At 43.0% G+C, this 14439-nt stretch overlaps 1 protein-coding gene across 1 annotated transcript; it reads left to right on the top strand.

Annotated features, from left to right (window-relative positions):
• The first annotated feature begins 6449 nt into the window (after positions 1–6449).
• Positions 6450–11488, top strand: LOC311226302 (uncharacterized protein). Its single transcript, XM_084311718.1, has 2 exons — positions 6450–6587; positions 8722–11488. The coding sequence occupies exon 2, from the start codon at positions 8746–8748 to the stop codon at positions 10114–10116; it is 1371 nt and encodes a 456-aa protein (XP_084167844.1). The 5' UTR covers positions 6450–6587; positions 8722–8745; the 3' UTR covers positions 10117–11488.
• Positions 11489–14439: the final 2951 nt, after the last annotated feature.

Genomic DNA, 14439 nt, shown 5'->3' with positions numbered 1-14439 from the left:
AGTAAACGTTTTTACATGAAATACAGCCCAAAAACCCTGCTGACAAACGTTTGCTTATTAAATACATTCTATACTATAATAATACAAACGTTTCATTGCCTCTCTGTGACGACAAAGTTGTTTAAATAAGGGGAGAAAAGTAGCTAAAACCAATGTATTTGGATGGGACAGGAAGTACCATTGGCAACCGGAAGTCAGCCGGAAGTGCCTACTTTCAGGTTGTGCAAGTGGAGAATTGGTCCGCGGGGCGCGTGTATGCTTTCCGTAACGGAATTCGGTTTCCGGATTCCTCTGATTGGCCGCGACGCCCACGTGATCGCTGCCGCTCTGCTGTGTGTTGTGTTCCAGCGCGCACCACAGCGGCAGAGGCGCCGACTCTGGCAGAGTCCGCTGGAGCAAGCCAGAGACAGCCGGCGATGCGATATTTTATTTGTTTGTCATAACAAACCAATTACATAATCCAACATATGTGTAAAGGCACAACATATTCGCGCAATCAATACTTCCATGCATTCGGGACCTCCATGTTTTGGGGGTATTCATCAGACAAATCGGATGCGGGGATTCGGCTCCCATCAGTCGGGCAAGAACTGCGGGTTTTCAGCCTCTCTCTCTCCTGGAGCTTAACACTTTCTATGCCACGAGGTGGCGCCAGAGTTGGCGCTTCAATGCCACCATCCACTTTAATGTTATCGTTAATATCGCCTAATCTATGTTTTAAATTATGGCTGTGTCTAATCTGCCCGTCGCTTATCAAAGAATCCTTTTCCAGTCAGTGCTGTCAAGGCAGATTGGTTTTTTATCGCTTCATTTCCGTTTGAGAGCATTTTGAAAAGCACCCGTTTTGAGGTAAAAAACAGTCCATTCTGGGGCATTCTATGATAATCGTCTTTTACTGGAATATTCCAGAACGTTGATATTTGTCGGCCTATTTATGAATCGTTTTCAAATAAACGCTAGATGATCAATATTATACATACACGCACGCCCATTCGAGCCGCGCACGGATAATCGCTGTGTTCATTTCCTCTTGGATTTTTTCAGTAAAACCGATTTCACAAAACAGCCTATATCTTCATCAAAATGAGTCTGATTATCCTAACACTGATAACATAGATTCCTTACCTGACATCAGATGGTATCCAACTGGTATATTCCAATTCCTGATCACCATTCGAAAAAATCGATAAGTGTATAGATCCAATGTGTGTACAGTGTAACACATGATTCCGCGGGGCTCAGAGCCCCCTGAATGAACCCTGGTACTCCGGCTGCATGGGTGGACTGGAAAATGTGTGGAGTACAGGATTTTTTTCCCCCATCCATTTTCATTGAGTCCATTCCAAAATCCCTTATGTCATCTGGGAGACGATAGGGGGCGCTTTTTTCCACATCTGATCGCCGGCGGCTCTCTGGTATACTAGGGTAGGCTCGCGTGATGCAATATGATTTCAGATCGCTAAAAATAAAAAAAATTCCAAGAAATCTTGTGAGTGGCTTTCAACGAGATATTAATAATTCCGAGAAAACTTGTGAGTGGCATAGAAAGTGTTAAGGGGGAGCTTAGTATTCCGCTGCCTCTGAGGAGGGCGACTACATGCAGTCACTGTGTGTTGTTGTAGCCAGCGGGTAAATCGCGATTTTTTTAATTTGTTTGTCATGACAAACCAATTACATAATCCAACATATGTGTAAAGGCACAACATATTCCCGTTAACGGTATATTTTTTTAATTATTCGTTACGGCGTAGTCAATACTTCTATGCGTATAAATTGTTGAGGAAGGCTGTAGCGGCAGCGGTCACGTGGGGGTCGCGGCCAATCAGAGGAACCCGGAAACCGAATTCCGTTGCGGAAAGCATACACGCCCCCGGCGTACGGCCCCTCGCCCTATCTGCTCCCGGCTGCCCTTGGGGGGAAGGACGATGGGATGCGTGTAGTCTTTTACCAACGCACTTTCAGTTCCGCGTTCGGGTTCCGCAATCTGATTGGCCACTGACGTCTTTCAGCGCCAATCGCGTTACGCCTAGTTCTATCACTTGTTAAGCTTGGCGACTCTTTCGAAGTTGGTTAAGGTTAGAGTTTGGAATCAGGGCTGGTGGTCTATCGCCCTGCTCTAAGACAAACTAACCTTAACCAACTTCGAAAGAGTCGCCAAGCTTAACCAGTGATAGAACTAGGCGTAACGCGATTGGCGCTGAGAGAAACGTCAGTGGCCAATCAGATCGCGGAAAACTGAAAGTGGGTTGGTAAAAGACTACACGCAGACGGGATGGGTCAAGTGCAGAGACTCATCGCATTGGCGACCCAACTAACTGCATGTGTGTGTGCCGTCCCAATGGCATGTGTGTCTGCCTGCATGCCAAATAAAGACTTCTCCAAAGTCCAGTTATTATTATCTGAACATTCAGTTCAAGAAAAAAAACTGAAAAGTTTGCATCACTGACAACATAATTCAGCTTTTAGCGCTGGGAGACATTAATGTTGCTTCTGAATAAATCAGAATCCAGCTTGTTTTAGTGTAGGGAGACATTAACATTGCTTTTGAATACATCAGAATCCAGATTTATTTCAGATTACAATATGTGGTTTGGGTTTCCAAAAAATTATGGAAACCAATTACTGGTTTCAATCGAATTTGAGTACATTTTAGTTTAATAATTCTAACTATCTGGGGAGAAATGCATTAAATGCACATTGATATTATGAGACAATACAATTACAAATGTGAAAATATTGATGATGGCACTTTCCTACGCCCCATTTTTTTCTGTAACCGGTGGGAGGCTGCAATTATACTAGCCGTACCTAGTGCTGCACCTGGCTCGCTGACAACAAACTATCATTACACCTGGGTAAAACAGAGTCCATTCTCTTCGGTTCAAATAACAAACTCAGCAAGGCCGACGGCTTCTCAGTTACAGTGGGTGACAATATTGTCACAAGGAAAGATTAAATTACCTACCTGGGCTCCATCCTAGAGGCAAATCTTTCCTGTGACAAAATGGCATCCAATGTAATAAAAATAGTCAACCAACGAACTAGATTCTTGTACCGGATCTCCTCTCTGGTAAACAAGAATACCCTGAAGACTCTGGCAGGAGCACTCATTCAAGGGTGCTAAGACTATGTTTGCACCTCATGGTACCAAAGTACCTCAAAGGCGCTAAAAACAAAATTACAAACATCACAAAACAAACTGGTCAGACTACTGCTTGACCTTACTCCTAGAACCCACCTCATCCCTGCCCACTTTGACAACCTAGGATGGCTTAGAGTAGACGACAGAGTACAGCAACTTGCAATGGGCCTGGTCTACAAGATACACTACACGACTAAGGTACCCATGTACATGTCAAAATACTTCCCAAAGGTCAGTGAATACCACGACCACAACACCAGAGGGAGCTCCACAAATCATGTTAAACCCAGATTCTGCTCAAACAAGGGACTAAACACGTTTCGCAACTATGCCACATCAATGTGGAACGCCTACCCACACTCACAGCTGTAAATGAATGTGAATCACTACCCAATTTTAAAACCACTCTCAAGGAGCACCTATGGGAGACTGCAATTCGAAACTGGCCCCTGTAAATGTCCTAACCCAACACCCTCCAATGTACAGTAAATGTCCGACGGCTACTCGGTTACAGTGGGTGGCTGCAGATCGAAACTGGCCACCGTAAATGTCCAAACCCCCCCACGCCCTCCTAATAGACAGTCTCCTCCCCACCGTATGTATGTACATATATTCTCTTCCCACCGTATGTATATTTCTCTCCCACCCACCCACCCTCTCCTAATGTACAGTCTCCTCCCCACCGTATACTCTCTCCCCACCGTATGTATATTTCTCTCTCACCCACCCACCCCCTCCTAATGTACAGTCTCCTCCCCATCATATGTATATACTGACTGTCAGGATCTATGGGTAACTACTGTATATCTGCATATCATATGTCACAAATGTAACGGTACATACCTGTATGTCATGCAAGCAATTTGTTTTGATAGTCTATCAGTGAGCTGGATGCAATCCTACCTGGAGGGGAGGGAACAGATGGTGGAGGTAAACGGTACCCTATCCCGCCCCCTCACAGTGAGCTGTGGTGTTCCACAAGGAAGCATACTAGGACCGCTACTGTTCCTAATTTATGCAAATGACATGTCGTCAGCTTGTGACTGCAACTTGTTCCTGTTTGCGGACGACTCAGCCCTGCTGGTCTCTGACAGGAACAAGTTACAGGTTGAAAAAACCCTCAGCTCGGAACTAGGCAAAATCTGCATATGGCTCGCTGATAACAAACTATCATTACACATGGGCAAAACGGAGTCCATTCTCTTCGGTTCAAATAACAAACTCAGCAAGACCGACGGCTTCTCAGTTACAGTGGGTGACAATATTGTCACAAGGAAAGATGAAATTACCTACCTGGGCTCCATCCTAGAGGCAAATCTTTCCTGTGACAAAATGGCATCCAATGTAATAAAAAAAGTCAACCAACGAACTAGATTCTTGTACCGGATCTCCTCTCTGGTAAACAAGAATACCCTGAAGACTCTGGCAGGAGCACTCATTCAAGGGTTCTACGACTATGCTTGCACCTCATAGTACCAAAGCACCTCAAAGGCGCTAAAAACAAAATGACAAACATCTCAAAACAAACTGGTCAGACTACTGCTTGACCTTACTCCTAGAACCCACCTCACCCCTGCCCACTTTGACAACCTAGGATGGCTTAGAGTAAGTAGACGACAGAGTACAGCAACTTGCAATGGGCCTGGTCTACAAGATACACTACGCGACCAAGGTACCCATGTACATGTCAAAATACTTCCCAAAGGTCAGTGAATACCACAACCACAACACCAGAGGGAGCTCCACAAATCATGTTAAACCCAGATTCGGCTCAAACAAGGGACTAAACACGTTTCGCAACTATGCCACATCAATGTGGAACGCCCTACCCAAAGCTGTAAAGGAATGTGAATAACTACCCACTTTCAAAACCACTCTCAAAGAACACCTACGGGAGACTGCAATTCGAAACTGGCCCCTGTAAATTATGCAAGCCATTCTGAAGAAGGTGTGTTCACACCGAAACGTCATGATTACAGGCTGCCAATAAATTTGGAAAAACCTGGAGTGCGTGCCTGGACATTGTTTCCCTATTTTTATGTATGATATTAGAGGTTACAGCACCCAGTGTCAAGTCTAGTGAGGTGAGCGCGGTCTACTACTTTTTTTTTTTTTTCTTTTTTTTAACTTTTCCCCCCTGTAAATGTCCCAACCCAACCCCCTCCAATGTACAGTAAATGACGAAGTATGGTTGTCAATATTCCAATGTACAGTTTTGCTTGTACAGTTGTACAGTGCCCCCCCACCTCTCCTATCCAACCCCCCCCCCACCAACCACCTCCAATGTACAGTCCCCCACCCCACCTACCCAACCTCCTCCAATGTACAGTTTCTATGTCAAATGTATATACTCTCTTTTCTGGACACTTTGTACCACAAACAGTACTGTATTTGCAAATCTGGTACGTCATAAATGTATAGATGTAGCAGTAGGCCTACTGTCTATCTGTATGTCGTGTATGTCATATATGATGAATTGAAAATGGGGGACCCTGATGTAAACAAGACGAAAGTCTTTCTCTGGTCTGCATCCCCTTAACAATTGTATGTATTGAGCTGTACTGTACCCATTCTGCAATCTGTTAATACAGTTTTCAATCAATCAATGTATGTCCCTATGCCATAAATGTCATGTATGTTGTGTATGTCATAAATGTCACTATGAATTGAAAATGGGGAACCCTGATGTAAACAAGACAAACGTCTTTCTCTGGTCTGCATCCCCTTAACAATTGTGTGTATTGAGCCGTACTGTATTGTACCCATTCTGCAATCTGTTAAATAAAGTTTTCATTCATTCCTAACCCAATATTAATACACGACGAGACCCTCTTCTTGGGACCAAGTAAGGGTTCGTCGATAATCCAATGTACAGTTTCTTCGTCAAATTTACTCTCTTTTTTAAGAGTAACTCGGGATTTTTGTTTGTTTTTCGAAGTTTACCCAACTAGAGCTTAAGTGGGGGGGGGGGGTACGTGCCCGTCACTGTTCCAAGTTTTGGTCACCGATGTGGAAATAAATAACTAACTTCATTGTAGCTGAATGTTTTTTTAAATTATTATCATAGACTTGGACCAACGATGAAAACGTTCCATTAATTTAGATTTGAGGTCGCATACTAACATACATATAATTTGGACCCCGTTGTTCGGTGTCGTAAAATGTGACGTCCACCACTAGACCTTTGTTCTAAAGACTCCAATAGCGTCCAGCTGCAGCTCCGGAGAATCCCCACACGGGGCGCTGTGGCAGCCACAGAGCGCGCGCTGATTGGCGGAAAGTACGGAAGTTTCTCTACCACAGAGCGCGCGCTGTTGACGGGACTACCGGAAGAAGTTTAAGCCGCCAGCACAACAAAAAGCTGGATTTCAGTCTACATACTGTGAAATAAACTATGCTATATAGAAAAAAAATTGCCACACATCTTACAGAAGACTTTTAAAAGGTACGATCTTACTCTGTTTAATGTAACATGTACCATTCCATGTCCGTCGATTATGGCGCAGACTATTACCTGGGAAATTATGTTTCCACGGCTGGATGGAAGCGGGTTATTATGTATTGCTTTTCAGTACTACTTGCGACTGCATGAATAGTGTGCAACATTTCTTTAATTGTATGTATGTTTTTTTTAAAGCATTGCCTATAACTAAATTGAGTTCTTGACTGTCTGTAACTATACTTAATGTTGCATAGGCTTGCTAGCTACACCTCCCGCCATGCAGTAGTCTTTTCAAATAAATAGACATGGCCTATGCAACGTTCCGTAGGCGTCATGAGACCTCCGCCATCTTGGTATTGGGGGAAACAAGCGGATTTCTACGATCAAATGAATGCGTTGAGCTCCGGTTTTATTACATATTTGAGCACATTCTTGTTAATTTCATAACCTTTTCTTATAATTTGTTTCGAATTTTTTTAGGTCAACATGGCATTTAACTATTTCGCAAGCTTTTCTGGTGATTCTAAGTGCATGTTTCCCCCCCAAGCCATAGACATGCACTTAGACAGAAAGTTAAAAAGACAGGAAAGTTGACTTCGAGAATAAAGTCGTAAATTGATCATGTAACCAAGTCGTATAGACGAGGTTATAGCGTTCTGGTGTGCTAGTTACGGTAAAGTCTTTGATTGAAAACGATATTAACAGATTGCAGAATGGGTACAGTACAGCTCAACAATACATACCATTGTTGGGATCATCCCTATGTTCCCGGGTTCTATGTTCCCCGCTTTGATTGATTAATAGATTGAACATTTTATAAAATTTTATTTTATTAATTATTAATGTCCGCCTTGTTTCAATCAATCAAAGCGGGGAACATAGAACCCGGGGAACATAGGGATGATCCCAACAATGGTATGTATTGTTGAGCTGTACTGTACCCATTCTGCAATCTGTTAATATCGTTTTCAATCAAAGACTTTACCGTAACTAGCACACCAGAACGCTATAACCTTGTCTATACCACTTGGTTACATGATCAATTTACGACTTTATTCCCAATTGTTAAGGGGATGCAGACCAGAGAGACTTTCGTCTTGTTTACATCAGGGTCCCCCATTTTCAATTCATCAGTCAGGACCAATCATATCAAAGGCAGCCGAATTAGCCAGATCATTCAACAATTCTTGATGCAGGTGGTTTGATCAACTTTTTTAAAATATCCCAGTATGTCACAACGTCATATTTCTGATGATGTCTGAGTCTCATTTAGCTCATTCACAGCTGTGTATATACCGCTACAATTGCTTGCTTCATATTACAGCCAGGCAAATAAAAATAAACTGAAATTAACTTTAGACCTCCCAACAAACGACTGTGATGTAATTTTATTTTACTTACTCAGAAATATTTTATATTACCGTAACATGAAATCAGGTATGGTGTGTTCAGCCAGTCCTCCTCAACTCACAAAGTCATACATTTGAGTTAACCAAGTGGTTAATACCAGTGGTGAACTTGGGCAAGTTCCATGATACCAGAGTTTAAGAGTTGTGATGTATCATTGACATTTATGAACATGTAATATCATGAGACTTATGTCTGGTCTGCATCCTCTTAGCAGTTGTTTGTATCGAGCTGTACTGTATTGTACCCATTCTGAAATCTGTTAATAAAGTTTTTAATCAATCAGACATCATCAGAAATATGATATTGACATACCAGGATGCCCGAAGGTTGAGGAAACCTCCTGTAACATGAAATAAATGTTGTCCTCTGTCTAAATCTGCTTGTTTGGGTGAGATTGGTCCTGACTTTCTGACCTAACTAGCGCACCCAAACGATATTATCTTGTATACAACTTGGTCACATGATACATTTACAAGTTGATGAAGAGCGACTAAATGCACTGGTTTATCAAAGTCTGCCAATCAACCACTAGGGCAGCAAAATGACTCTTTAGTTTTATTTTGTCTCTTTTAAAGCTGAATGTCTGCACAGAGCCAAAACAACTAAATGTGTCACTGTCCCAAAGACTGCATATTCTACCTGCCAGTACTTTTGCAATCAAGATTGAATTGATTACTGTAGTAATTTAGAGTTTTTCACTCACCTTTTCAACATATCTGATTAACAGGTGCTGCACCATCAAGGCAAAAGTATGGAAGAAGAGATTGTGGCGACAGAGGAGATACAGGGAGATGCTGGAGGTAGTGAGGGGGAGTCTGGGGCAGATGGCTCCAACAACAGCCTCACGCCTACTAAAAGAGCAAGGAGTATGCTCAAAGGTTCTAGGGAATTACAAGTGTGGGTGACGCATGTTAACTTAACTGACCTGGGATCAAATTTGGTGCAGAAGGTCATTAGTGAAGATGGATCTGGGGCTGACGACGCTTCTCCTAAGAGGAAGAGAGGCAGGCCGAAAGGTTCTACAAAGAAAAGAACACCTAGCAAGCATGTTGCCAGTCAACACTTATCAAACGGTGGTCCCAGTACTCTGAAGAAGGGAAGGGGTCGGCCAAAAGGATCCACCGCCATGAAACGCAAGGCGGAAAGTGATGACGATGATGACAAGGATTATTGTATTTCTATTTCTAGTCCACCCAAGAGGAGGGGTCGGCCAAAAAGATCCACCCCCATGAAACGCAAGGCGGAAAGTGATGACGATGATGACGAGGATTATTGTAGTTCTAGTCCACCCAAGAAGAGGGGTCGGCCAAAAAGATCCACCCCCATGAATCGCAAGGCGGAAAGTGATGACGATGATGACGATGATTATTGTAGTTCTAGTCCACCCAAGAAGAGGGGTCGGCCAAAAGGATCCACCCCCATGAAAGGCAAGGCGGAAAGTGATGACGATGATGACGAGGATTATTGTATTAATGGTCCACCCAAGAAGAGGGGTCGGCCAAAGGGCTCTGTCAACAAGAAGCCCAGTTTGGTAAAGAACAGAGAAGTAAACATATCCAACGGAAACCCAGATCCACCCAAAAAAGGGAGAGGCAGGCCAAGGAAGTACCCTTTATCGTCAGGTGAAGAGGTCAATCCTACAGAGAGCGATGCCCCTACTCGAGGCAGAGGCCGTCCCCCAGGTACTTTCAAGAAGTCAAAAAAAGGGGCTCACCTTCGAAAGAGTTTATCATCCAATACTCCATCCTCACCTTCCATCAATGATGGTTCCCCGAGGAAGAGAGGCCGTCCCCCAGGTCCTTTCAAGGAGTCAAAAAATCCTACAGAGAGCGATGCCCCTACTCGAGGCAGAGGCCGTCCCCCAGGTACTTTCAAGAAGTCAAAAAAAGGGGCTCACCTTCGAAAGAGTTTATCATCCACTACTCCATCCTCACCTTCCATCAATGATGGTTCCCCGAGGAAGAGAGGCCGTCCCCCAGGTACTGTCAAAGCCAGAGCTTTGTCAACAAAAGGCTCTGTCAACGAAAATAAGGTGGTAAATGACAAAGAAGATGCTGAAGAAACCATCATTGGAGGCTTTCCCCCTCTTGATGAGAATGAGATTGAAGCAACTATGGATTAATGTTAGCGATTATCAACCGATTGCTTCCATAATGTGTGGCAGGTGTGTCTGTGATTTAACTAAATTGTTGCAGTGTATAGAGGGTGTGCAGATGATGTTTACAGACGATGTGATGTTTGTTACCTCCCCATACTGGAACACATGTGGTGGCAAACAAGCCATTACATTGTGTGTATTATGATAATTTAGATTAATTTGGTTTCCTAATCGGAGACTATAACTACGCTCAAATGTTCGAATGCCTGATTTTACAACAATCAACATTCCAGGGACATAAGTGCATCTCATAATATCATAATGTTACTTCAGGAAGACAAGATCCTCATGGCCACAAGGTAAATACTATAACAAACGTACATAGTATCTGTAAGAGTTCCACCCCGTGACTAGCAACAGCTTAAATAACTAGCTAAGTGTTAGAAATAGTGCTCTTTATGTGGCTAACAGGAATGTGAAGGTACAACTCACCAGGAGAATGATGAAGATACTCAAAGAAATTGTCAACTATCCTGGCTGCAGCCCTCTTGATGAGAATGAGATATGCGCTGAAGCAGATTAATGTTGGCAATCTGGTCATTGATTGCTCTCGTAAGGTGGCAGGGTGACTGATTTTGCAGTATATAAAGAACTTGCATAGCACAGATGAGAAACGATGCATCTAGTTGCTATTAAAACAACAAACTACAGTCTAGTGAAATGGGCAGACATGTTTAACGTCAGTAGGCTCGAGCTTCTGCAGCTCCTGTTATCCAAACTAACCTGTTTATTTTCTTTCAACATGCTTTTGATGTTTTAATGCCTTCAATGAATTTTTTATTTTTTTTTTGTCTTTCCCCCCCTTCTTTTTCCGTTTTTCTCCCATCCAAATGTTAGTTGTTATGCCAATCCCCTTCCGGTACAATTGCTGGGAGCGCGGAGACCATCGCATGCTTCCTCCGACACATGTGTAGCCAGACCACCGCTTCTTTTCACCTGGCAGCGCGGACTCTCACTGGGAGAGTGTAACGTGTGGAAGGTTACACTGCCTCTCCTAGATCCTTCCCTTGCTGTGCAGGTGCCCCGACCGAACTGTAGGAGTCGCTGTTTACAACGACCAGGACCCACCCACGCCGGCTTCCCACCCGCTAACACTGCCAATTGTGTTAGTATGGACGGTCGGCCAAGCTGGAGACACAACAGCCAGATTCTATCCCACTGGCTATGTGGTGGTAGACAGATGCTTAGTCCGCTGCGCTACCCGGATGCCCTTTTATGTATTTTTTTTATGCTTCATATTCTCTAATGTAACGTTTTTTTTTATATATATATATTAGTGATGCTAAACAAGCATGTATAGGTTCATGCAGATTTTCCACATTTTAATTTAGTTATTTTTAAATGTGTTTTTGGGGGGGGGGGGGGGGTAGCTTGGGAGGGGGAAGAGGATAATATTGCAATCTGTTTGATGTCTGTATAATGTGCTGTCATGGGTTTTAATTATCTCTCCTGAAGCCATTTCACAGTCGGAAGATGTCTTCATAATTTGTTTTTGTTTTGCCTTAATTGCCAAAGCTTTGAATGTACAGTCAGTTACCATTTCTTAGATGTGTCTGTCGGACTCTCACCTATTTGTCATCTGCATTCCTTGACTGAATGAAAGGCCTACTGTAGGCTCCTGTACCCTGTACTCAACTATAACCTACAGTCACAGCCCTGACCTGAAGACATCCTAAAGATGACACTTGCCATAACTTTGTAGTTCAATAAAGTTGCAGTAGTAATTAAACATCTGACTTTTACTCTAAACCATTTTGTCCTCCAAACTGCAGACCAAACAGACCAGTCATTAGGGACCAGTGCACTGGGTAGCTGAAGGGTTTCTTGGGCAGCGTCTAGAAACGAACGAAAGGCAGGCAGCCAGCCTGGTAGCCTGAATTTCTACAAACACATTTCAAACCAAATGCACATTGCCAGGTATGTTTAAACAATGCAATGTAGGTTATGTTATCTACTAACGTTATACTCTACTCTTGAAAACCCCACACATTTTCTTCTCTCCAGATGTGCTCTGAACCTAGCAGTGGGTCCAGCTCAAATCGCATCCTATGTGAAACCCCTATTTAGTATGCTCACTTTCAGGAAGTGGATCTATTTACTCCCATGCAGTGCAGTATTACAATAAAAGGTGTCACTTAATTTCCCTCATTCCGACAATCTGCCCTTCAAGTGCAAGTAGATTAATGGTTTGTGGTCTGTTGATGCCCAACGCATGCTGCATATTGCTACTGTTGACACCAGTAACATGCAATGGGATTTTTTTTATCTGGTGCTGGAGAAAAACTGAACTTTTTCACAGACTGAACAGTAGTTTGTAAAAGCATAGTGTGGTTAGTAGCTTCTGTCTGATTGTGTTGGTACTGAGGGTAGCAGGGTTAGTAGCTTCTGTCTGATCGTGTAGGTACTGAGGTCAGTAGGGTTAGTAGCTTCTGTCTGATTGTGTGTACTGAGGGTAGTAGGGTTAGTAGCTTCTGTCTGATTGTGTACTGGGGGTAGTAGGGTTAGTAGCTTCTGTCTGATTGTGTACTGAGGGTAGTAGGGTTAGTAGCTTCTGTGATTGTGTAGGTATTGAGGGTAGTAGGGTTAGTAGCTTCTGTCTGATTGTGTAGATAAGGGTAGTAGGGTTAGTAGCTTCTGTGATTGTGTAGATACTGAGCGTAGTATGGTTAGTAGCTTCTGTCTGATTGTGTCGGTACTGAGGACTTTTCAGTCACTGCCTTCAGTGCCTTGGTCTCGGATCTGTCTCAGTCAAAACAACTTCACCCAGCCTAAATACCACAGACCTGTATGTTAACTAGGGATGCGCCCTCTCAGCCGATTCATTTGCTGATCTGGTCTTAGCTGAACGAAACTTTGCTTTTAATTTTATGCATTTTCCCATTCTAATAAACACCTCTCTGGTAAGCGCTAGATTTAAAGATGTCATCGCATGTGGGAAACACAATTTTACAGGTTGTTGAACTAATCAATTAGTTTACAAATTCCATAACTATTAGTCGACTAAGAATTCCTACAGCCCTAATTTGAACACTACTCATTCATATCCTGTCATCACGTTTCCCCACTGCGCTTAGCATAATGATCAAGGACAGGCCTGAACACAAACATGCCTACATGCTCGCCCCATACACCCCCTAGCAGCTAGGCCCCAGAAATCCAACAGCAGCCCCACTTATTGGCGAGCCTGATCAGCCATGTATAGATAACACCTTTTTAGACTTGAAGCACCTCATCAGAATCAGAAAGGTCTATTATTGCCAAGTAGTTTACACATACAAGGAATTTGATTTGGTAGTTTGGTGTGACATTATAACGTACAGACAATTATGGTAGAATAAAATAAAGGATAGACTAAAATAAAATGGAATATAAACTAAATTTAAATAGACGCACAGTATAATATAATTATAAAATAGGCCAGGGTTGTGCAATTGTGCCTGCAAGTATATACACTAATTAGATTATTTATATATATATATATTGAAATAACAATACAGTCATAAGACATTGTCAACGTCACCAACTCGCTCAGTAATTAATTCGCTTAACTTAGCAACTCTGCCCTTTGTGGTAGTCCACAGGCACAACACTTATTATTATATGTATTCAATAAAAGACACGATGAATGCCTTCTATGACACTGTGTGTTCTTTGGGAAAACTGATGTATTACCTATCTGATACAAACCTCTGATTGAAATTCATAGTATTCAGTCGTCCATTGCAGACATGTTAGTAGGCAAGAACAAACGTGTGTTTATCATTCAATGGCAGTGGCCAGTGAGCTGTGGCGTTGCACCATATTGGTAGGAATAACATTGTGAGAATACCATAATATGCATCCTGTCAGATTGATGCAAATTACATGACAGCAGGGTCTTTCTGAGGAAATAAAAGGAAACCTTATATCTCCCAAAGGCTAAACTTTTCAGGAATTAAGAAAAAGAATCACTTTCATCTTTTTTTTCTTTTCTTTTTTTCAATTAAATACATTGGGTTTTGAATGTGTTTCGTGGTCCTTAAAGTTAGGGGTCATGAAACCAACACACTGTTCACAACAACAGATCGCTGTCGCGTCCCTGGCGAAGACTGACAGGAGCACTTGGATTGGTCCCCGGGGCACGGCCCCTCGCCCTATCTGCTCCCGGCTGCCCTTGGGGGGAAGGACGACGGGATGGGTCAAGTGCAGAGACTCATCGCATCGGCGACCCAACTAACTGCATGTGTGTGTGTGCCGCCCATCGCATGTGTGTCTGCCTGCATGCCAAATAAAGACTTCTCCAAAGTC

The sequence above is a fragment of the Notolepis coatsorum genome (assembly GCF_963971535.1).
Source record: "Notolepis coatsorum genome assembly, chromosome: 4".
NCBI lineage: Eukaryota > Metazoa > Chordata > Actinopteri > Aulopiformes > Paralepididae > Notolepis > Notolepis coatsorum.
The sequence above is the reverse complement of the archived record's forward strand: the minus strand, read 5'-3'. Positions and strand labels throughout refer to the sequence as shown.